This window comes from Vidua macroura, chromosome 3, assembly GCF_024509145.1.
Source record: "Vidua macroura isolate BioBank_ID:100142 chromosome 3, ASM2450914v1, whole genome shotgun sequence".
Classification (NCBI taxonomy): Eukaryota; Metazoa; Chordata; class Aves; order Passeriformes; family Viduidae; genus Vidua; species Vidua macroura.
In genome coordinates this window covers 28,480,252-28,503,274 of record NC_071573.1, presented here as the reverse complement: position 1 = coordinate 28,503,274, position 23,023 = coordinate 28,480,252, and the positions used below count along the sequence as shown (strand labels likewise).

Genomic DNA, 23,023 nt, shown 5'->3' with positions numbered 1-23,023 from the left:
GCTCTGAGGAGGAACACATTTGTTTCTGCGCAGGGACAGGGTGCCGTGAATCCTGTCCGGTAGGCACACACACAGACACAGACAGAGACACAGACACGGCACGGAGGCGCTCCCGGTGCGCCCCGCAGAGCCACTTCCCCGGGCGCGGTGTGCCCCTCTCCAGCGGGCCCACGCTGCCGCCAAGGCTGCATAATTTTTCTCCGCACTTTTGTCCTTCTCCGTCCGGAGCGCCGCCGAGTCCCAAAAAAACCCGTTTTCTCTCCCAAAAAGCTGTGTGCTCCAGGTGAGGCTCGAACTCACAACCTCGGCATTGCTCGGCTTTGTACTGCTGTATAAGTACCGCGCGCTAACCGATTGCGCCACTGGAGCCCTGACACCAACTCGTCCCGAACGGTTTATCAAGGGCTCGCCCGGCCCCGGCGGGGGAAGGGCGGCAGACTCCCGGCTGCACCCCGCGCTGAGCAGCGGTCCGAGGCCGCCCCCGCTCCCTGCCCGGGCCGCGCCACCCCGTCAGCGGACCGGGGAAGGCATGACGGAGCTGGTGGACGCCGCACTGCTCGGGGAAGGCGGCGCCCGCGAGCAAGGGAAAGAAGCGAGCGGCGGCGGGGCCCGGACAAAGCCCTACCGCCCAGCCTCCCCGCTGGGTGGGCAGGCAGGAGGCCGTGGGGGTGCCGGGAGAGCCCGGCCCCCTCCGCCGCCGGGCGGGAGGGGCTGCGGGCAGGGCGGGGCGGCCGTGGCAGGTGACGGGCGGCAGCGGCGCGGCCTGAGCGTTCTCCGGCAGCCGCGGGCTGGAGCAGTCCCCGCGGTTCCGTTCGCCAGAGACAAGACAGACGGAGCCCGGCCGCGGCACCGAGCCTCCTGACGGCCTTCAGTAAATGCTTGGGCCGCAGGGTCAGCGAAGTTCAGCCTCACGCTCACGGGCAGCCGTGGGGTGATGATGCTTCCTCGGTCATGCTCAGGACCAGGCGGCAGGGAAAAGTGAGCAGTTCCTGACAGGGAACTAAATGTTGGTATCTCTAGCATCGCCGCTGTGTGCGATTCGAGGGTGCCTGGCACTCTCAAAACAAGTGTTTGTTCAACACTGCGTGGCATTGTTAAAGTATACCCCCAGCATGGATTTATTCTTTAGTCAGATCTGTCCTACCTTATGTGGTAAAAAGATGGTAAACATAATCATCATCAGCAGATATTTAAACCCGAGTGTGACTCCACTCCCTCACTTCCCCCACAATCCCCATGGTAAATGAGCTGACACTGAATGGAGAGGAGGTGCTTCTCACTTGCCAAGGAAGTTTTTCTCCTGTTTATATTTTTACTGTGGGCATTACCTAAAATATATTTCCATGATATACACCATTGACGGGTGAAGCAGCATGCAAATGCTGTATGTGATCCTTGATGAAGGTGTCTGGCTTGGAGAACTGGCAGCTCATTTCTTGAGAGAAATTTTCCATCATACAGGTATACTTATGGCATACCAGAAAACAGCAGCAGCCTTCATTACTCTTAGCATCATTATGGTAACAAAATAGTCTATACCACACAAAGACAGCTGTGGGGGGAAAAAAGGGTAGTATGGAGAATGTAGTTTAGAAAGTATATAGCCCAGTGTCAATATTTAACTTGTATTTTTTTGTTAACATATTTTTCTTGCTGGACGCAAGCTTGTAAACTTAAGTCTCTAATGGGTTTGGTGATTGAGGAAGGTAGAAAAAATGTTGTCCAAAATGCAGCTTTGTCCAGTAGCTCTTTTTTCCTGTACCCTCAATGCAATAAATGAATTATTTCAAGTAGCAGTTCTGTGCTTCAGTAGTCTTGCACTTCTCTGGCAGCAAAAGGCCCTTACCTTTGCATAAAAGGAAGGATCAGGGCCAGAAGAGAGAACACTGTGGGTTACCCCAGACGGCATCCCACAGGGTGACCCACTGCTGGCCAGTTGACGGTACCCAGATGGCGTAATAAAACTCCACCAGGGACGAGAGGACTCTGAGGCTCGGTGAATCCACCAAGGTTTATTGCAGGGAAGTCTGAGGGTCGAAGGAAGCAGGACAGGAACGGGAGCACAACCACAGCTGAAGGGTAGGGCACTGAGAGCAACTATCGAGGGAGGGACCAGGGTATATAACTGGGGGTTGGTAGGAGGGTTTGGGGTACAAACAGTCCAGTGAGGGAAGGGTTCAGGGGAGGAGTTGGGATGGGGTGACATGATCAGGACCAATGAGGGAGAAGGGAGGGAGTGGTTTTCCAAGGGAACCAATGGGGGAACCGGGAACAGAGAACTTTCCAGAATTGGGAGCCAGTACAACAAATGACAGGCATGCACTTATTTGCATGGGGGTGCAGGGAGCTCTAGGAAATTGCTTCACTTTCTTGCTCTATCTGTGACAAAGGTGTTCTCCCAAGGCATCCCAGAGCTGCTCTCTCCATGGGCCTCTCCCACAGAACAGAAACCCCAGGTGCTGGAACATGCTTTGATGGATGTGAAGAGTCATCGTGAAGCAGACTAGCAAGAAAAATCCAGGCCCCAGTCAGTTCTGGAGGTGTATGAGATGGACTTACTCGGGTGTCACAGCGACTGCAACACTAGCTCTTTTCTTTGCCTGTCCACTACCCTTAACAGAAATAGAGTTTCACAGCCTTTCACACCATGCGGTCATCTACATTTCTTAGGCTCACTATTATATGCATGAAGTGGCAATTAACTTCATTTTTCAAAACCTACTGATTTTCAGAAGGTTGCAGAAAATGCTACCCTGTGATATTAGCCTCAGCCTTATATTAATGGTGAATTTTGTAAGTGAACTTTGTTTCCTCCCTGAGTAGGTTTAACTGTCAGGTTTTCATACCTCATACCAGCCACAAAATGGATTTATGAACCTGCAACTGAGAAAGTTTCTCTGCGGGTAATAGTACCTTGTATTCTGCCTGGTGGGAAAAGTGGAGACTAGGGATTAGAGCAGTGGTTGTGGACAAGAGCCCTGCAGTTACAACTGGTACTTTAACACCGTGATGAACAAAGATTGGCTCAATCAGTTCCAGGATTTGTGTTTTTTCCTACTGTGACTCTAGAGATTCTCTTGGCTTTCCTGCCCAACAAATGGAGTTCTGCTCTGCAATACAAGTTACTAATGATGAGGCAGAGCTTTACAAAACCACGATCATTAACTAGTGTCTGCACTTCTCCAGTCCTATCAATCTGGGTTATAATCCCCTAAGTGAAAGTGCATTTCAAATAGAAGCTCTCTTTCCTTCACAGCTAAGAACAGAACTGCCAGCAGCCTACAGAACAAAAAGTACCAAAATGTACCTGTCTGTAAATTCAAAACCAAGCCCTATGTGTTTGCTGTGTGGTGGTGTCTCACCACAGACATTCTGTTGGTAGAAATTTCATGTGCTAAGTAAGTAATGAGGTGGTGGTGTTTTGCAATTGAATGAAACAATAACTACTTTGGGCTTATTTCAGAGAAAATTACAGCTAGTCCCATTGTGATTGTATTAATACAGTGGAACTGTAATCCACATGTAGATGTTTTTATCCTAAAATGAATGGATTTTTTTCCTGTTTTATAAATCACATAGTGAGTTTTAACTAAACTGCAAAGAAGTGATAGAGACAAAGGTAAAACAGAGTCACTCTTACAAATAATTGATAAAAGCACAATATTAGTTCAAAGTCACACTTCGTTGCTTTCTTCTGGTGGAAAATTATAACAGTACGAGTTAAAGAACTCCCAGTTTTGTACTGCTCATCATGCTGAATTTTCAGACCTGTAGCTGTACTGCTTATATGTGCAAGCCATGGAGAATGTACTGCTCACTTTTAACCAGATCATTTTATCACCTTATACACATTCACCCACTAAGCACAGTGTAGATAAAAGTAGAAGACTGTGATATGTTAAGAGCAAAGTGCTAAGATATGTCTTGGGATTTTTTTGTTTACCCACTCATCTCATGTGTTTGGAGTCTGTTTATAGATTTATTTATTTTAAAAAATTGGGGGTGGCAGGGAACAGAATGAGCAGTCCTATAGCAACTGTGTAGATCTTGAACAGCAACTTGTGAGGGAATAAAGACTAATAAAGATCTGGAAAGTCTGGTTCTTCTCAGTTTCTTATTTGCCTTACAATTTGATGGCAGTATGCTGCACTTTCCCAAAGGGCATCACAGAATCAGGGTCAGCTCTCCACAAGCCCTGCTATAGCATTGGCAGAGCAGATCAAATTAAGATGAGCATTTATGGACAGCTACTCTTGGTCTTACAAATGCAGGAGACATCTGTATTTTGGCTACTTGGCAAAAGAAGATTCCAGTATTTTCACACAAATACATATACCACAAACATTCAGCCTTAGAATTTTGAAAGGAGGTTTCTATATTGGACTTGAAATGAGTGAATGCCCAAGCCTCATTCATTTTTTCTGACTGGCCATTTTTGTAGAGGTAACATTCACACTCCAGTAGATGCAGTAAAGAGAGTTAAGAAACCCCCTGTGGGCAAAACCCAGTCTCCAGTAAAAATTGATATTTTTAAAACACTAGTCAATTATTAGCCAAGCTGCTGGAGCATTAGTGCTCCCTATGAAGTAACCTTTGGCTGATGAACCTGTCCCTTTTGACACTGAAGCCTGAAGACACCTCTCCTACCAGCCAATCCTCTGAGCACTGGGGTTAGAATCACAGGCAGTCTGCTCACAGAAAAAGCACTCTGCAAATTCTGATATCTCGGGCAAAAGTTTCATAGGTGGTGGACCATGGAGCTTCTTGTGAATGTAAGAAAATGGATAGAAGAAAACAAAACTGCTTTTTTGCCACCTGTTTGCAATAAGCTTATGTAAGTAAATGAAGATTTTTTTTTTTATCAAGTTATTATATATACAAACATTCCTAGCTATAAGAGGAAGCTGCAACAATGCATACATAGTAAAGATTAATAAAGAATCATAGTTCTTCTCAGGCTGCAGCCAGACTGCTGTTCCAAAAACAGAAAGCGAGTGAAATCTGATTTGCAAAAACTCAGCAGAATCTACAAAGATCAACTTGAATACAAGATACTTGTCTCAACTCAAAGTCACTTGTAGGCAGGGAGACTGAGTTAAGAGAATTTGTGTCAGGCTCTGTGACAACAAACTCCTAGAAATTGGAGGAGATGGCATCACATCCAAAACCAAATTACAACCTGAAGTAGCTAAAGCTGCTGATAATCATTCCAACATCACAGAGGAGCCAAAGCTGTGGGAGCAATCAAAATCAGAAGGATATATCACTGAAAAACAAGGACAAAGGAAGGGTAGCAGTACCAGAGGATCAGATTTCCAGAACATTTCCAGATCTGTCAAGGGAGGAGAATTGGGAGCCTGAAGGCTCCATGTACAGTATTCTGAATGAGACAGCCAGTATAAGGAAAAAAAAGTGTGGGCATTATGCAGCTGTATGTACACCATGCATATGCTCTGTGTCAAAGCTTGTGAACAAATTCCAATGTGTCTCAAAACATTAGCTAGGATTTCTTTGTCAGTGAAGCTGAGGAGAAAATATTTTGTCTAAAACTCTGTATGCAGAAAGCTTTCATTAGAAAGTATTCTAAGGAGTGACATAGACCCAGGTTTTATATAGAAATGAAAAAAACATTTTCTTGATTTTAATTTTAAAAAAATTATCTTTACAATTTTAATCATTAAAAAAATTAAAAAATATGCCTCTTGCTCTTCCTTTAAGTGCTATCCCTAATGAAAAGCTGAATGGGCAGTAATGTATCAGTGATATTAATTTCCATTCACAGGGGCAAGGGTTACTTTTCAAAGCAATGGTTACAAGACAAAGAAAAGGCAAAGAGTACATCCTTACTGCCATGTCTGTGTTGAAATTACAGCTGTGTGTAGAACTGAAAAATTCTGAAACTTGAATCACTACAAGTGTTCCCATTTCTTTCATTTTCAAAATGGATTTAGGAAGCATTTTATGAAGCATATTCATTTCTGAAGCTTACCAGTGATAATGGGAAAATTTTAGTATTTTATATATATGGAATATTCATGTGTTTCTTTCCCTATCAGTATGATGAACTTTCTTTGTGTTTACTGCATTGTTCTGTACTGCTTACTAGTAGTTCTGTGTAAACCTTGAGTAAATCTGGAATGTGGCATCTATCACGGACCTTTGCCCATAAGCATTTTAAGAAGTGACAGTGAAACGAGAAACATTTTTTGTGATAAAAGTTGCATAGTTTTAAAAAAAAATCTATTTTTACAACATGGCTTTAGCCTATGTAGGAGAGTAAAACCATCTACTGCACCTGGTGCTACCTAAATGCTTTCAGGATTTTCCAAAAGGTTTTAGGTGATTTTTCAAGAAGCAACTAATAGATTTTCAACATTTTTTCAAAGGCTTGATCCTTTATGTGCTGAGTAGAGATGTATAATGCAACCTTCTTACTATGTCCTACCGCCTCATTGGAAGGCAACCACCTCAAAATTTAAGTAACTTACTTTGGTTCAAGGGAGACTTAACAGTTAAAACTAGGTCTCACAGCAAATCAGTAGGGCTTTTGGTATCTAAAATTATTACAGCTTTCAGGCTTTTATGACATTTTGTTCCATATATTTGAGAGGATCACAATTTCTAAATACCTATTTGGGATTGCAACACAAAACCTCAATTCCTGAATTACTGCCTATTCAGAGTTTTACCAAAGTCAAGAAAACTATGCTTCTAATTAAATTGCAGCTCTGACATTGTATTTTAATGACACTATCTTGTAAGTTTAAATGCTTTTTAACTTCAACAATGAGCAATTAGTGCAAAATCAAACTCCTTGACACAGCTGATTTTTACAGGTACTTCTAAAGCTCTTCTTCTGAGTTCAAAATATATACCAAAGGGACTACTACTAAGTGTGGTCACGGACCCACTGATTCTTTGTAGATTTATAATGTTTTTAAAGGGTTACCTGCTGGTACCATTTTCTTTACGAGGATGAGATGAGAAGTGTAAGATTATGGAAAACTTAATAGTCCATTAATTAGGTCCTCATTCTAAAAATAGTACAGGCAAGAAATTTTCTCATCCCTGAAACCTTTGCAGTACTCTTAACTGCATTTTGGCAGTTTCTTAACTGAAACTTTTCTTTGTTATGATATTTCATAAAAATAAATAACTGTTAAATATAGCAATATTTAAAGCAAATATATTAACCAGATAACTTTATTTAGCAAGGTAGGCAAACTTATCTATTGGAGATCCTGCTCATATTTCATAGCTGGAATCTTTTGATGGTGTCAGTATACATATTTGTATATATATTTGTAAGGGTAAGGATTGAATGATTAACCCATAGCCTGTTTATTATATAAAGCCCAGGTAAATATATGGGGTAAATAAATGTCGATTTGCCAAATTAAGAAGTCAAGTAGTAATTGTTTTATAGCAATATTTTCACTTACTTAGGATGTCTATTAAAAAAAAAAAAAACTAACCCATCTTAACAGTACACTACAAGACAGATTGTCTTTCTCTTAAATTATTCTTCAGTGTTGATTTTCATTTATTTCATTAATTATTATCTGTATTGCTGCTGATTGGGTCATCCTGCCCTTCTTTAGTAGAAGTGTTCATTAATGCAGAAGCATTACAGCGTGCTGCTGAAAATGAATATTAAATCGGCGTGGTACAAACAATTTGGATTTCAGTTCCTTATTTTATGATACAGATATGAAGCCCAGTGCTATAAAACATACAGCTTCCTATGCAGAGAACAGTCAATTCTAATTCTTTGGTTTTATTTGACCAACTAATTTGTCACTATTACTTGTTATGTCTACATTACTAGTCCCCACTGTGTTGGTCATTGTCATTTTAATACTCTGCACAGAAAAAGCAGTAAGGGTAGCAGATTGAATATGTATGTGCCACCACTCAGACCAGCCTCTCTCAATTAAGGCTTACAAGGTGCTGACACAGGGACACGTTATTGTTGTTCCCTGTGTTTCAGGGGCTCATGACCCTGCTGGTTCCATGTTAGTGCCCAGAACCTCCTCATTGCAAAGCAGAGGTGAATATACCTCAGTTCACTTGTCAAACAGCAGGCAAACAAATTTTGGTTCACAGCTATCAGGCCTGATTTTGAGGGGTTTGTTTAGCAAAGGAAAAACTACTACCTTCCCTTTTTATTAGTGTGAATGGACTGATAGGTACTTGGGGTGATAGCCACTCCTTGTGATAGCTGAGAGGAGTGCTCATTGGGGCTCTTAAGAGGGGCAGTTAAGAAATAGCCACAACCACAGTGAAACCATTGTAATGGTATTCCAGCTTAGCAAAACCAGTATAAGCAGAACAGAAATTAGCTGGCAAATCTTACCATCAGTATCGCTGGTAATTCCACCAACGTGGGAGGGAAAAAAATGTTTTTACCTTTATTAACTTTATTAACTTTTAAGAGTTTTACCTTTACATAATCAGCTCAGGTTGAAAAGCCGCTTTTCTAGTTCCTGTCTCTTAGGTAACATTTTTATCTTTTCAGTTCAAAGCTCTTTTCACAGCTGGCAGCTACTGTTGTCCTCTTTTCATATTTGGAGGCATTGAAACACCAGGAGGGAGGTAGTTGGCCTCAGGTCGCCCAACAGGACAGTGCCAGAGCAGAGAAATGCATCCAAGATCTATGAGTTCTTGTACTGGCTGTTGCTTTCCACTCAACATCGTTGCAATGACTCACTGTCCTAAAAGAATTTTTAAAAATAAATGAAATAAAGAACATCATGAACAGAAGTAGCTTCAAAATGTCACTTTCTCTTCTAGGCACCGCTATCAATTAAATGTGATGTTTGTTGGAGGGCCAAATGAAAGGAAGGATTATCATATTGAAGAAGGAGAAGAGGTAACCTACAGGTTGTTTATATTACTCTGATTTATCTATAATGATTAAATGTAGCTACTTTTGAAGCTACAGATTAGCAATGCCAGGCTCAGTGCTGTTATATTTATTAGATATATTCATAGGCTAAACAGAATCATTTACCAGAACCATACATCATCTGCACATTTTGTTTGAAACAAGCACGTGAGATCAGATCTGTTTTGCTGCAATTAATTTCCAATAGGAAACTAGAGAAAGTGTTCTGACACATCCAAGTGTCTCATTTCAACATTTTGGAACAGAACTTTAATGATATTTGATCAGGATATTTTATATCCTGATATTTTTATTTAGGATATTTTATATCCTGATATATTTTATTATCTGATCTTTTATATAAGGTAATTATATTTTTAAAGCAATATTTTATTGCAGAAGATTGGTCTGTATTTCAAAAGTAACTTTGGCATTCAAAAATCAAAAATACTTTAATTCACTAGAAATTACATTTTTTGTGGTCTTTGTGAGAATCATCAGCTTTTCAGCTTTCATTTGAGTTTGGAAAGAATAGAGTCTTTAAATATTTTTCACATCATTCCCCTGTGCTCATAGCCATTCCACTGGTGGCTCAAAGTCATTCCAACTTTGAGTTGTGAGTAGCCATTGCACCAAATGCAGCATGGAGGAAGAAAGAGTAGAAACCTAACAAAATTGTAACAATTTACAACTTCTTTGTTTACTGCCTTTTTCTTGGAATTGCTTGCTCGGCCAGGGACTTCTCCACCACTGGCTCTGAAAAAATCCTAAGGGAAAGTGATTACTAGAGGCCTGGAACTAAGGGTATCAGGATGGAGACAATTTGCCTTGCTTCCCAGCAGAATAATTTAACTTCGTGCCATTCCAATGACATTTGACAACCTAATTTTAAGTATCTTTGGAAACTCGAGCCTAAGCATCTACATAGTTTAAGGCAGAAATGGGTCAATTTTCTATAAATCCTTTTGAAGAGAAAGAAAAATTCATTTACTTACCATAGAATCATTTCTTCCCAAACCCACTCCAGCATTTCACAAGAGCCTTCATTGATTTCATGTTCTGACTGTGCTGTGCAGGTGTGTGTAGTCCTTACAGACGCACAGCTCTGGAAGAGCAGATGCTGAGTTATCCCTGGGTGACTCCCACCTGTGTTGGATTGTCACTACCATCTCCCAGCCACAGGCACATCCATCACATGGCAGGTTACCAACACAGTCCACTGTGTCCTTTCTCATGGGCTGTGCAGGGAGAGCTCTGGCAGCACCTGGGACCAGGCCATCACACTGCTTGGGATTCCTTAAAGTGAAAGTTAGGCTGATTTAATTTAATGTTTTGTTTTTTTTTTCATGTTACAAGATGTTCCTGTATTTATAAATAACTTGGTCTACCCTTTTATAAACTCTTTATATGACTTCTCAACAATATAAAAAGTTAGCCATATCTATAAAGGCATAGTTTTTAATTTACTGTTGCATACTGATGTTATTGCTAACTGAAGTGGAAACAAGGCTTTTTGGGTATCAGTACATGCTCATTTACATAGTAAGCTTCCCACAATTACTCAGAAACCAAAAATGGAAACATAACAACCCTATCACATCAGAAAATTGGCAATACACACATCAGAAGCGTTATCAGTTATGTACCAGTTTAACATATGGGCTAATTTTCTTCAGTTTTATAAAAGTTATTCATTGCATTATAGTTATTCATTGCATTTTACTATAGCTTTTTATCAGACACATTTACACCTTCTTGTGATCTAACTCTTAACCATATTTTTCATTAGAGAAGAATTGTGAGGTAGAGAGTATCCTGGCAAAAGGGCATATTTCTAAATTAGATTTAGGATTAAAAAAAAAAAAAAAATTCAAAGCCATGTTCAGCTCATTATTTTGTCAGGAAACGGGTAATTTATAGTTCTGGGTGATAATTTGAAGGCAGACTATATAGACATACTGTCAGCAGGCCAAATCACGAATGCAAAAACCCACAAATCCTTCAGGCAAATTTAGCTGATGCTGTTCTACTGTTGGTATTCCCATAGCAAAGAGAAAGTTAAATTTAGGATTGTTTATATCTGTCCACTCACTATCTTGTGCCTGTTATCACACCGTTTATGGAGTGTCCTGTGGCAGAACTTGTGCTTGAAAGCCTGCAGTTCACAGCAGCAAAGGGTTGGTGCGCAGAGATAAGGGCTGAGGAGCATCCTCCTGCTCCCAAACTGCTCTCTGCTGGTGCCATTAACGTGCAGGTGTATCAGGAAGATTAGGTCTGACTGCCTAATTAGGAGGGAAAAAAAAAAAGAGAGGCTTGATTTGAAGTCTCTTCAAATCCTTTTAGAATTGTCTCCTGAACAGCCATTTAGGCTAAAATGACAGCTAGTCTAGCACAATTTTTTTCCTCCTCTCAACAAGGAGGCATTTCCTAAATAACACTTATTTTCTTAGTTTTCTCTGTAGCTCTTCACTGCCTTCTTAAACTTCTGTGCACTACTTCTTGGCCACCATTCTGCACAAAGAGTCTCATATCTGAGACTCCGTACACTGGGGAGGTTTTTTAAAGAGAAATATGAAGCTGCACCTTACAGGAGTTAAACCATTCACAGTCTTTGCCTGGAATTTACCAGGAAGTCCTATTCATTCTTATTTGCAAAGTTCCCTTTTGCTCCCTTCTCCATCAGAATAGAGGTAGTCAGCAAACATCTGCTCAGACATTCTCTGCCTCTAAATCAGACTCATTCAAAATTAAATGCTTTGGGAAATGAATCTTCTGATGGAACATGGCAAAAAAGTCCTGTGAGGATGGACCTATACATCTAATACTGACAGAACTTTCTAGGAAGTGTTTGTGCTACATAATGAGTTCTGAGGGTTTCAAATGAATCATTATTTTTATGTGCCTCATTTGTCAAGAGAGTTTTGGGTTCCATGGACTAGTGACTACAATTCTTGTGTAGTCAACTTGATGAGGCCACTGAAAGTTTCTGTGGCAGGCCTGACGTGATCACAGAGTCACAGAATCACTAAGGTTGGAAAACACTGCCAAGACCATTGAGTCCAACCTTTGACTGAAACCACCTTGTCATCTAGACCATGGCATTGAGTGTCATGTCCAGTTGTTTCTGAACACCTCCAAGAATGATGATTCCACCACCTCCCTGGGCAGCCATTTCAATGCCTGACAACCCTTTCCATGAAGAAATTCTTTCTGCTGTCCACCCCAAGCCTCCCCTGGCACAGCTTGAAGCTATGTCCTCTTGTACTCAACCCCTCACAGCTATGGGGTAGCAAGGTACCAGGGAACAGTCCTCAACATATCTTTTTCTTGGATTTTTCATCATACGATAGCATTTGTGACAAGAAGAATTTCAGGGGTAAGATAGCCTAAAGGCTTCATGGTGTATTTATTGCATTTTTACTTGTAAAGCCTGAGGGTAGAAAAAAACAACCTTCTTCCAAAGAAATAAGTGAAAACTCAGGGGGACCATATATTTTGGAGAAAGTTAATGACAGAGAAACCCCACAATCATAACAAAGCCTAGCTCTAGTACAAAAATTTCAGAATTTATTTACTGCATTGTGTGGGCTGCTTTGGAGAAAAGTGAGATATGCTAACAGCTAAATCTGTTAGCAGATTTAACTCACAAAAGTAAAAAGGCTGCTATCTCTTTACCCACCCCAGTCCACCACTTACACACAATGAATCTCAACTGACTTTGATTTTTTAACAATTTATATTCTGATGTTGAGTCTATGCAAAACAGCACAGTTCCATGCAGAGAAATTCAAATCAGCCATATATCCACCACCTGCAACACATTTGCATTGGCACAAACCCCACTTGGATTTAGAAGTACCACTTCTCACTGTGCTGTATTTTACCCTAAATTTCTGCTGCTCAGCATCTAGGTTGTTTTCTATGGATAGAGCCACCTAATTATTGTCACAGCCCCGCAGACCAAAGCCCTCATACTGCAGTCCTAAAGAGAACTCTCAGAGAAGGAGTCCCTCCTCCTTTGATCACCTTGGTTAATCTCTTCAGCTTCTTCTAGCACATTCACATGGTCGGGTGAGATACAACTTGATGCTTTGAAACATGATACAGGTTTGAGGTCACATATGCCACAACTCATCTGAGTTTTCTTGACCTGAGTTTTGATTTGTCTTTCTCTCCCACAGACACCATAAGTATGACTTGGCTCCAGTTTCTGACAGATTATCTGCCTAAATGCAGCCTGACCCCTTCTAATGTATGCTTCTCTCTCCAGTCAGCATGCTTTTGAGAAACTCTCTCCTATGAGATAAATTTGCCCTTTGCATTTTATAAGGAGAGTGGATGTCTGAAAACAAGGGGAAAGTGGGACTAGGTGAGCATTCCCATAGGTTGTTTTGTGGTGCTTATATCCCAAATAAATCTGAGAACCTGAATCACAACAAAGCAAAATAAATATTTTTGCTTCTTTACATTTAAAAAACCCCACATTTATCTGGTAAACACTCTTGGAATATTTTAATAAGAAACAAAGCTCTTATTAAAATGTACTAAGAATGATGATTTTTTGCATCAGAAGGAGATTATGTCTTCAGAAATAGTCTTGCTGCATAAGATTGTTGGTATGAGTTTTGGCTATTATTCAGGTCTCACAGATGATATGTAAATAAACAGAGGAAAATAAAAAAACAAACCACACAAAAAGCCCTCAACATACTTTTCTCTACCTTCCTCACCTATTTGTCTTGTAGACTTCTGATGGCTGAAAAAGCCTTGTGATGAGAAAGGGAGAAAATTGTTTTTCTCTACTCAAATAGATCAGTCACCACTGAAGTCTGGAGAACACCCAGGCTCTACTCCCACATCAGAATTTGATTTGCTCTGCAAATTAATTCAATGCTTAGCCATATGACAAGCATTACAAGCCAGGACAGACCAAGCCAGGGCCTAATCCCAGAAGTGGTTGAGCAATCCCAAATTCCATTTTTAGATGCAGTCAGAACTCAAAGTATCCTGCTAACTGCAGGTCTCTTTAGAGGTCTATAAGTAAGCTGTCAGCTATCAAAGCCCTCATGGAGCTCTGGGGTCCTATGTCTAGGCAGAGTTTGATATCAAAGGTGGATTCAAATTAAATTACATACACTGGTGTACATGAAAGAAAATAGACTTGTGGGTTTTTTTAGTTAGTCAATACAGACCAATTACAAATCCTGTATTCTTCCACTACTAGATGCTTCTTGAAGGGGTAATTCTCACCACACTAATATAGTGAAGATGTTAGTGCTTATTTTAAGGTAGTATCCACTTGTTCTACTACCCTGTTGAAATTTCTGTCAAGACAAGCAGCTTCAGCAATGCTTCCACTGATGCCAACAGTGAATTGCTACCTCTGTGCACTTCCTCTTCTTGCCTCCAGAAATGCCAGCATAATTTATTCTATGAGTATTCATAATTGAATGGAATATCCCTGTACAGACTTGAGAGTGATTCAGTACCTGCCATGCCACCTTCCCCTGCAGGCATAACAGTATCAGGTTTGAAGCATGATCAAAAAGGGTGAAGCAGACTAAGGACTACTAAGCAGACTCCTTTCTCCTACAGCAAAGAAAATTTAAGGAAAATTAAATTAATTTTATAAAACCCTCTCAGTCTTAAGGTGGTTTCATTTGAGTTTCATAGGTATAGCTTCAGTTTTTAATGATCATATTGAGCAATGTTATGAAATAATGTTATGCTTTGGGCAAAGAAGCACTCCTAGGTGCTTCATAACTTCTAGAGGTAAGGTGAGCATTAATAAAGGAGGTGCTTTTAGTATAATCATATTGAGACAATACTACATAGTAAGCAGAAAACTAAATGTTGAAGTCTGGAAAGGAAGAAGAAAAGAAAAAGATACAGTAATAAATAAATAAACACATTTAATAACAAAGGATAAAAAGAATGATGAACAACCTTTTTTTCTTCTTTGTGATGTGTTCTTCACCCAGAAAGACAAAATTCATGCCCAAATGTGAGCTATTGTGCAGTAGCAATATACAAATAGAGGCTTTTCTACAAGAAGAGATATATACATTTCACATAACAAGAGGCCTTGTCATTAATAAGATGTTAATAGAGCAGAAATATTGCATATTTCCTCAGTTCTTAGTACTGCTGGGGAGAATGGGCACTAGATTATTCCAGTAAGAACAGTACAGCTGGGAAAGCTTATATTTTCAAGTGGTATGAAATCTGTTGGCTTACTATCCTATAGGAGGATAGGCATATATATTTGTGTATATGCATACATATACACCTAAATATTCTAACTTTTTGATTTTTTTTTCCAAGAGAGACTTAGGAAGACTTTAGATTTGCCCAAAAGGCTAAAAAGTCAGTCAGTATTTAGAAAAAAGAAGTTTCCAACAAAAAGACAGTACTGCATTGCAATCTGGCCTCTGAAATGGGCATGGACTGTAACTCACTGAGATATTAAATAGCTGACAGTTTCCTTGATAAACAGTTCAGGTTATATTATAAGCAAAGCAGTAGATTCACTAATTGCTGCCACTTGTATTAATCACAGTTACATCAGATGATTTATGGATGACTGAAGCACTCAGGCAATTTACAAGAAAAAAAGGTTTGAACAATAATTTACAGTGAAAGGTACTATTTAAACTCAGTCAGAAAAACACTTTCATTGACAATGTGTAGCCCATGTCATTCTTCCTCTCCCACTGCAAAACAGTTCTTTTAATTCATAACTTACTGTTTATAATCCTTCCTTATGACTGTGATGCTTTGCCTCTGAACTGGATAGCTGACATCCACTCTCAAGTTTTTAATTTCCAATAAGGTTTCTCAGCTACATGATTCATGTCAGAAACAGGATAAACTCTACCTCTGTTGTCCTTTCCCTCATCTACATGCCCTGTGCATGTGTTCAGTAATAGATGCCCCAGTAGCTGCAGGGGAAATAACACTCCAAAGCTCAAGACTTCCAAAATGATACTTTAGGTTTCAGCATTATCAGTGCCATATGATCCACAGCTGGTGTGACAATCCATCTGGACCATACAGTCTTAGATGAATCTTCTATGAACTGAAGGAGAGGTCATTTCTCCACTCAGATCACCCTCTGTCATGCAGGGAACAGCTGGCCCTGCACAGTGGAAGGAGGGCTGCTGTAGCTTTGGGTTCTGCCCTCCAGCAATGCCAAAGAAAGCCAGAGCAAAAGAACACAGGGAAATGGATTGCAGTGAGGATCAGTAGCGTGGCCATGTGGCCTTCTAGACAAGAGTTATAATTGGTCTGTAGTGATGTCCCTGGCACAAGGTAAACTTTTCACTCATGTAAAAGCTCTCAGCATGAGCTTTTTCCCAGTGTATCTTCAGTTCTCCCTATTGTTTTGTTCCCTTGGCAGCATATTTATTCTTTCTCATGTTCACAGAGAGTGTATCTTCAATTCCAGGGACATGTATTAATATTTCAAAACTCTTTCAGAAATAATATTGATTAAAAAATTGATTAAGCTTTTCTAATGTTGGAAAGAGCTCAGTTCAAGGGGTTTTCATGCTTCAGTGGTTTCTTCTTTCCCCTATTTTTTTTCATTTTGATGAAATTGCAGGGACTTGCTATAAATAAGGGATTTTTTCAATTATAGTTCTAATTTTGAATCATGTTTCAGACTACTTCAGCTGCACTAGCACTCTGGTTTCTAGATGTGGTAAAGAGAACATGGAAAGCATGGCAGAAGTGACTTCTGGAAATATTATTGTTCTGCACTCTACAAAAATGAGGGAGAATGTGCCCATTATTTCAGGTCAAAGATACAGATTCACTTACAGATCGTAACCCAGTTCTGTCAGGACCTGAACACCTCAGAGGCCCCACAAACAGCAGAACTGGTTTTGGTCTGAAAACAGCCATGGAAAGGTCACCAAAGACAGAATTTTGAGTTCAGTGGTTCTGTCCTTATACACACTTTGAATGTAACCCTTTTACATATACACAGTGGGAAGAACAGCAGCTGTTGCTGGATTTGAGGTATCCACAAAAGTAAAGCAGAACAGCTTCCAAATGGGCAATTCTTCCCAAATGAGAAAGCACCATTAAAAAAATTGAAGAAGTAAACCAAAAAACCTGTATGTGCATATTTGGAGCTTATTTGGAGAATTTACATATAATTTGATTGATTAAAGGCCCTGCTACATCTAAAATTAAGCTTTCTATATTGTGTAATTAATGGATGCTTGAACTGTAATGTTGAGCCCTCCAAAAAATAATTCCAAGGGTAAAACCAGGACAGTGGAATTCCACCAGGTCCAGAGGATAGCTCTATATGCACTTACAGACTTCTTGGATAGATTGTTAATTCTTAGTAAGATAATAGAAATAATACATATTCTGTAACTTTTTTAAAATCAACATATTTTAGAAGCCAGTTTTTGTTAGAAAAAAATCTGCAAATACTTGCAACTGCAAGTTGAATGTATTTATACATGTTTTCTTTGTATAGAGACTATAAAGTACAGAATGTTTTGGAGTAGCTGCCATAATGCTGTATTCTTATTTCTTCAGCTTTTTTACCAAGTTAAAGGAGATATGTGCTTGAAGATAATTGAAAACGGGAAACACAAAGACGTTGTCATCCGAGAAGGGGAGGTAAAACAGGATTGGTTTTCTGTTATAGTTGCACATAAGTATGTCACATGAATGTTTAGTGTGTTATTTAGAAACAAATTTATCCCTGCTGTGCAAGAGATGGCATCAGGATTTATTAAAAAAAAATCAAAAGCTTGAATAGAGTATAGAAAATTTTAAGTAAATAATAGGAAACTACAATAAACTGTGTTCAACATTTGACTGTTCAACAGATAAAAATCCCTCTGAACATCTGGAGTATCTATTCAGATAGTCATGAACATACTGAGAGAAGTTCTTATTCCCCTGCATTGTATGGGATCTGCCATGTGAATTCAGTTGGATCAGTCTTTTATTTACACCTTGCCAGGTACACATTGCTCACCCACCCGCACACACCATTAAACAAACTGCCTAAACTGAGGAATTTAAGTGATTCATACATTTTGAGCCTTCTTTAGTCCTCACAGCTCGCCTTTCCAGCCATCACAGTAGGACAGCTTTGAAAGAGCCGTTTACAAATAAAATGTATCCAATTTTTCCTTATAGTAGTACACTTGCTAAAGCACAGATTGCAGCGCTTTTACTGAGAGCATGAATAGACACTGGCTGTTACTACAAGTTAGATGTACTACAACTGCCACTCATGGTTATTGACACAAGCTTGGACTGCACTCAGGTCTTTGAAAGGATTATTAGGTCTAGTGGATTCAGCCTTTGAAATGGAAGGCATGTTAAACCCAATAGCTTAATGCCATTAAAAGCATTACAACTTTTTCAGTGACGAGACAGAGCCATGTTTTCCAACTATGAGGTTCTGGTATTACACCCAGCTGAGATCTCAGCATGTAAGAGAAGCACTAATGAAAAGGAGCACACCATACTTGGTGGAAAGACTGACATTAGTACTGCTGAGGCGCCATCATTAGCTCTGTTTTGTAGACAGAGAAACTCTAATGACTGCCCAGCCTTAGCAAAAACATCTGTGCTGGTGAAGAATACAGGCTTACCAGCTAGCTGCTAGGAAAGGGTTTATTCTCAAGCTTCAAAAACAGACTTCTCTTAACCACATGTTGCCTATTCATTTTGTTACTTGCATGAGTAAATAGCCCCTCATATTTGTTATTTATTTCCAGAGAGAGTAGCACTCCTCATCATGCAATCAAAGGTGCTCACTGTGTTGGGAGGATACATGTGGCTGATTAGTTTAGATGTTTTATTGAGCAGATAAAAAAATCTGCTTTTTTATTTCCATTTCAATTACTCAGAAATTGCAGTAAGTTTAAAAATTTCAGATGAGTAATTGATTGGATTTTGATTTCAATTGTGTCTAGAAATGGTGATCAAACCAGGAGGAGAGAACTTGCCTGCCATCAAGGCAGTGCTGATTGCAGTCACTGTGTCATCATTCACAGAGAAAGCAAGAAACAGTGTTTGCAGGGCTGTGGGTACCACAGTGGGTGCAGCTGCAAAGGAGCAACACGGATCAACAAAAAGTAGGGGAGAAGTGGGGAAAGGAGCAGAAGACTTTGCAGGTTGAGGGGCAAGAAAAGGACAATGCAAAAAACAAAGACTTCCTGACACTGAGACCTTCTGATTTCATTTAACAGATGTTCCTTCTACCTGCCAGGATACCTCATTCTCCTCAGAGATACGAAAACACTGTGGGGCTTGTGATTGAGAGGGAAAGATTAAAAACAGAAATGGATGGGCTAAGGTGAAGTATAAACTATTGACTTATCTGTTAGAATTCATAATATAAACTAATTTCTCATATCAATACAATGCTGTGTTTTAATTTCCTGATATTTATCAGATTCATCCTGGCAATTTTGTACTAATTCTATCCACACATCTATTTATCTGTACATACATAAACAGAGATCTCATTTAGCATTTGCTTTAGTTAAACAAGAACCATATTGAAATTTCTGAAATACGTGTTGTGATTATAGCAGTCTACTTATGTACTATGTACTGCTATTGCCTTAGGTTTTAAAAAAGATCTCAGAGCTCTCTAACAACCCAAATAAAAAAGATTTTTTTTATCAGTTCTGGCAAGCAGAATATTTATTCCTTTTTAAGCACCGAAAGCAAAAAGGTGAAGAACAACATTCTTGTCAAGTGTGTGGGAAGCTAGAAACAAAAGTCATTTTTCTCACCGCTAGTCCCTCTACACACCTCTGCCTAGGTTTTATCTTCATGTAAGTGAGTGGTTTGCTTTGTATTCTAGAGGGAGCAGAACTAAGCTTTGTCTTGCATCCATACAGAATTCACAAGTTTAAGAGAGAAAGTCACAACAGCATAACATTAACCAATCCAGAAAACTGTCTTGGTATTAACCAAAGATGTCAGACCAAGCAGAATTTATAGCTGTCCATATAATCCATACAGATTTAAAACTTCCGTGATATCAGTAAAGTGCTGTTTCTATCCTTTCACCTACAATTTTGATTGTTGCATGGGTAGTGTCACACCAGGAAGATTGCAAGCATGCAGAGCTAGAAAGATACTTTTTCACTCAAAAAAAAAACAAGGCTACAGAAAGAAACTAAGAAAGGGACCATTCATATGATTAAATTCCAAGCTAAAAACAAGTCCAGTTCATTTAAAGTATTGTTTACCTATGCATGTGTCTCTTTTTTCCTTTCATTGCAGATCTGTAGATTGTGTAGACTTACGTTATTTAAAGGATACATTCAGCTAGTAAAAAAAAATGGCCCATTACTTAGATAAAAAAGTTTATTATTAAGATAAAAAGAACTAAATAGCAAAAAAACCACAACTTAAATAGTAAAGTAAAGTAAACTTTACTTAAAGTAAAACAACCTACCATGTGAAGTCTGCGAATGGTATGAGAGAGAGAAATGCTGAATGCCTTTTTAGGGATCCAGGCTGATCCAGAGATTTGCACTCCAATGTAGGCATGCTTATGTGGAGAAGCTAAACTAAAAGCTACCTTATGGTTCCTACCTTGGAGGTGGAAATTAACACATCCTCAATTCAAAATATCAGATGCCTGAAAATAAATCAGAGGTTTTTAGTGCCCTTGTTTTCACACTGATGTGGTGAATGAAGACACTTGATGTTTTGGAAGTGAACAATCTTGTCATGCTTTTGAACCTATATTCCCTCTGTGTGCTCCTGGGAGAGAGGGGAATTTACAACCAGAACCCCTAATGTTCTCATACTTTTTTCAATACCAGCCACCTGCAGCAAAGACTGCAGAAGAGGAAATCATAATGCACTTTGAAGTATGCTGACTCAAAGTCTAATACTGTGTTACTGTTCCATTATTTATCATGTCTACAAACCATAGTCATAAATCAGAGTCCCCAGCATGCTGATTACTGCACAAGTGAAGAATAAGTAGCCTGCCCCAGTGTTCCAGCCTAAGTAATGATTACCTGTCTTGTGCTATGAGAAAAATGATCTAGCTTAATTCTATGGCAAATAAGCACAAAACCAAATAAGTTTGATGTTAGTCATACTGTTGGATACTTTATTTGTACCAAATAACACATATTTAGCATCTCCCTTCTCTGTAGATTGTCTGTGTTCAGAATTTGTGCTGCCAGAACAGCTTTTTCTAAATTGGAGGTGTAGATACTGTTATTCTCTTCAGTGTATGCTCTTTTTGCAAAACTTGAGGAGCCAGGAAGCTCTTAGAAAATTTCTGGACAATATGTGTATAGATACATAAGACAGACATGCACAGGATAATTACATAAGTTTTGTTTTCTATTCAGACACACATTCCAGTAACTTTAACCTAAAAGACACATGGGACCTTTTTAAAAACATTGACAATATGAGTGACAGGACTGGAGCACCATTCCTTGCAGTCTTTTAAAAATCTGAGTGTAAATTCTGTATTTGCCATTCCATAGATTGATTCCATACAGCAACCTTGACTCGTTGACCTCACCAAAATTTATTTATTTGTTACGACAAGAAATTAAGGCAGGTGAAGCACTAAATTCCTCTTCAGAAGGGTGATTTGAACACATCCCAAATCTGTGTAGCTGAAAACCATCTATTTTTCACTAACCATAAGCCACCTTGTTTTCTTATCAGCCCATGCATGGGCATTAAGCAAGCTGACTTTATCAAATTTATGTCATAGCTGCATGGAAGCAATTGCTGGAAGGGGTATTTGGGTCCAGGGTTTTTTTTTGCAGTAACTACATCCAATGTGAAAGTTATCGGTCCCAAGAGATTATGGCAGCAATCATTTCCAGGATGAAATCGGGAAAGGTTGCTGAAGGAATTTGGTGACTTATGATTGATCAACAGAACTATAAGGCACTGCCCAGAAGTTTGAGCATCCCACCAAGTCACCTAACCAACGAACCAAACTTTCCTAAATAACCATTCCTCAGAATGAAGTACACCAGTCTTGACAATAAGTTGCTCTTACGCAACACAGGGTAGCTATTTTCTTCAAAAGACTGAAACTGCCCGATCAATTTGTTAATAAAAAGATTGACTAATGTGTTTACTTTATCAGATACTATGTTGGAGAGTCAACTAATGTCCTCTTTGAAAAATGGTTTCACTGTGAAGATCTCGGCACTCAACTTACACCAATAATTCAAGAGTAAGCTTCTTCCTTTATAAATTTTTTAAAAAATTAAATTATATTGTAGATTTTTGTCAGTCTGTGGCTTATGTCATTAATTTGCTATTTATGCTGCATTTTACATAGACTTGTTAAAAGTTAATTGCTGTTCTATACATTTTTAATTATGTCTTGTATGCCCCAAATTCATCAAATCAGATTTTTTTAAAAAAAGAGAAATCAAGTATTTCACACATCCTACTGGAACACACTTTGTTGAACCAGTAAACTTCATAGCACACTGCTTCTAAGTGCAAAAAGAATTGAGTGAAAAATTAACACTGATTAATGCTAGGTTATCGAGGTAAATCACTGAACTGCTTTAAGGCTTCTTTCACTCTTGCTTTAATCTAAATACTTTTAATTGATATTATTTATGCATGATCGGGACTGTGGCAAATTTGGTAGAGAGCTACTTTCTAGGAAACATGTGAATGTCATTAACTGATCAGTTTGTTAAATGGTTATTAAAGGTGAACAAAGGAAATGTTTAGTGACATTAATCTTGTAGGACTTTCAGACAAATCCTCTGTCAGTAAAATAGATATAATCTTGCATACATGTGATAGTAGCTGAGGATTTGGCATTTCCATTATCAGCACAAAACTTACTGGCCAGTATTACTGCCTAGTCTTTGTTAACCTACAGAACAACTTTTTTACTTCTGTTTAAATGTTCATTATTCCAGGTTTTTCAATTCAAGGCAATATAAAACTGGAAAACCAAACCCAGGTAATACAAATTAATTTCAGAATTAGAACAATTGCTGATAGAAGAGCAATGATTCTCACCACATAAAATAAGTATCTGTTTTTCTTTCTGGTTGTGTAAATTAAAGTTACTTTGGAAAGTAATTCCTTTCATTACCCCAACCACAAGGAAATTCCATATAAATG

The 23,023-nt window shown here is 39.1% G+C and overlaps 1 protein-coding gene and 1 non-coding gene across 2 annotated transcripts in view; one reads left to right on the top strand and one right to left on the bottom strand.

Annotated features, from left to right (window-relative positions):
* Positions 1-275: 275 nt before the first annotated feature.
* Positions 276-369, bottom strand: TRNAI-UAU (transfer RNA isoleucine (anticodon UAU)). The gene is made up of 2 exons: positions 332-369; positions 276-311 (listed from the first exon to the last, which is right to left on the bottom strand). It is a non-coding gene; the product is annotated as a tRNA-Ile (tRNA).
* Positions 370-4,628: 4,259 nt separating this feature from the next.
* The window catches only part of HAAO (3-hydroxyanthranilate 3,4-dioxygenase), a 33,641-nt gene continuing 15,246 nt past the window's right edge, over positions 4,629-23,023 (top strand). The window contains exons 1-6 of the mRNA XM_053973437.1: positions 4,629-4,834; positions 8,794-8,872; positions 17,444-17,527; positions 19,117-19,223; positions 22,017-22,106; positions 22,816-22,859. Of these exons, the coding sequence (XP_053829412.1) occupies positions 4,755-4,834; positions 8,794-8,872; positions 17,444-17,527; positions 19,117-19,223; positions 22,017-22,106; positions 22,816-22,859 (484 nt within the window). The 5' untranslated portion in view covers positions 4,629-4,754. The remainder of the gene's footprint in view (positions 4,835-8,793; positions 8,873-17,443; positions 17,528-19,116; positions 19,224-22,016; positions 22,107-22,815; positions 22,860-23,023) is intronic.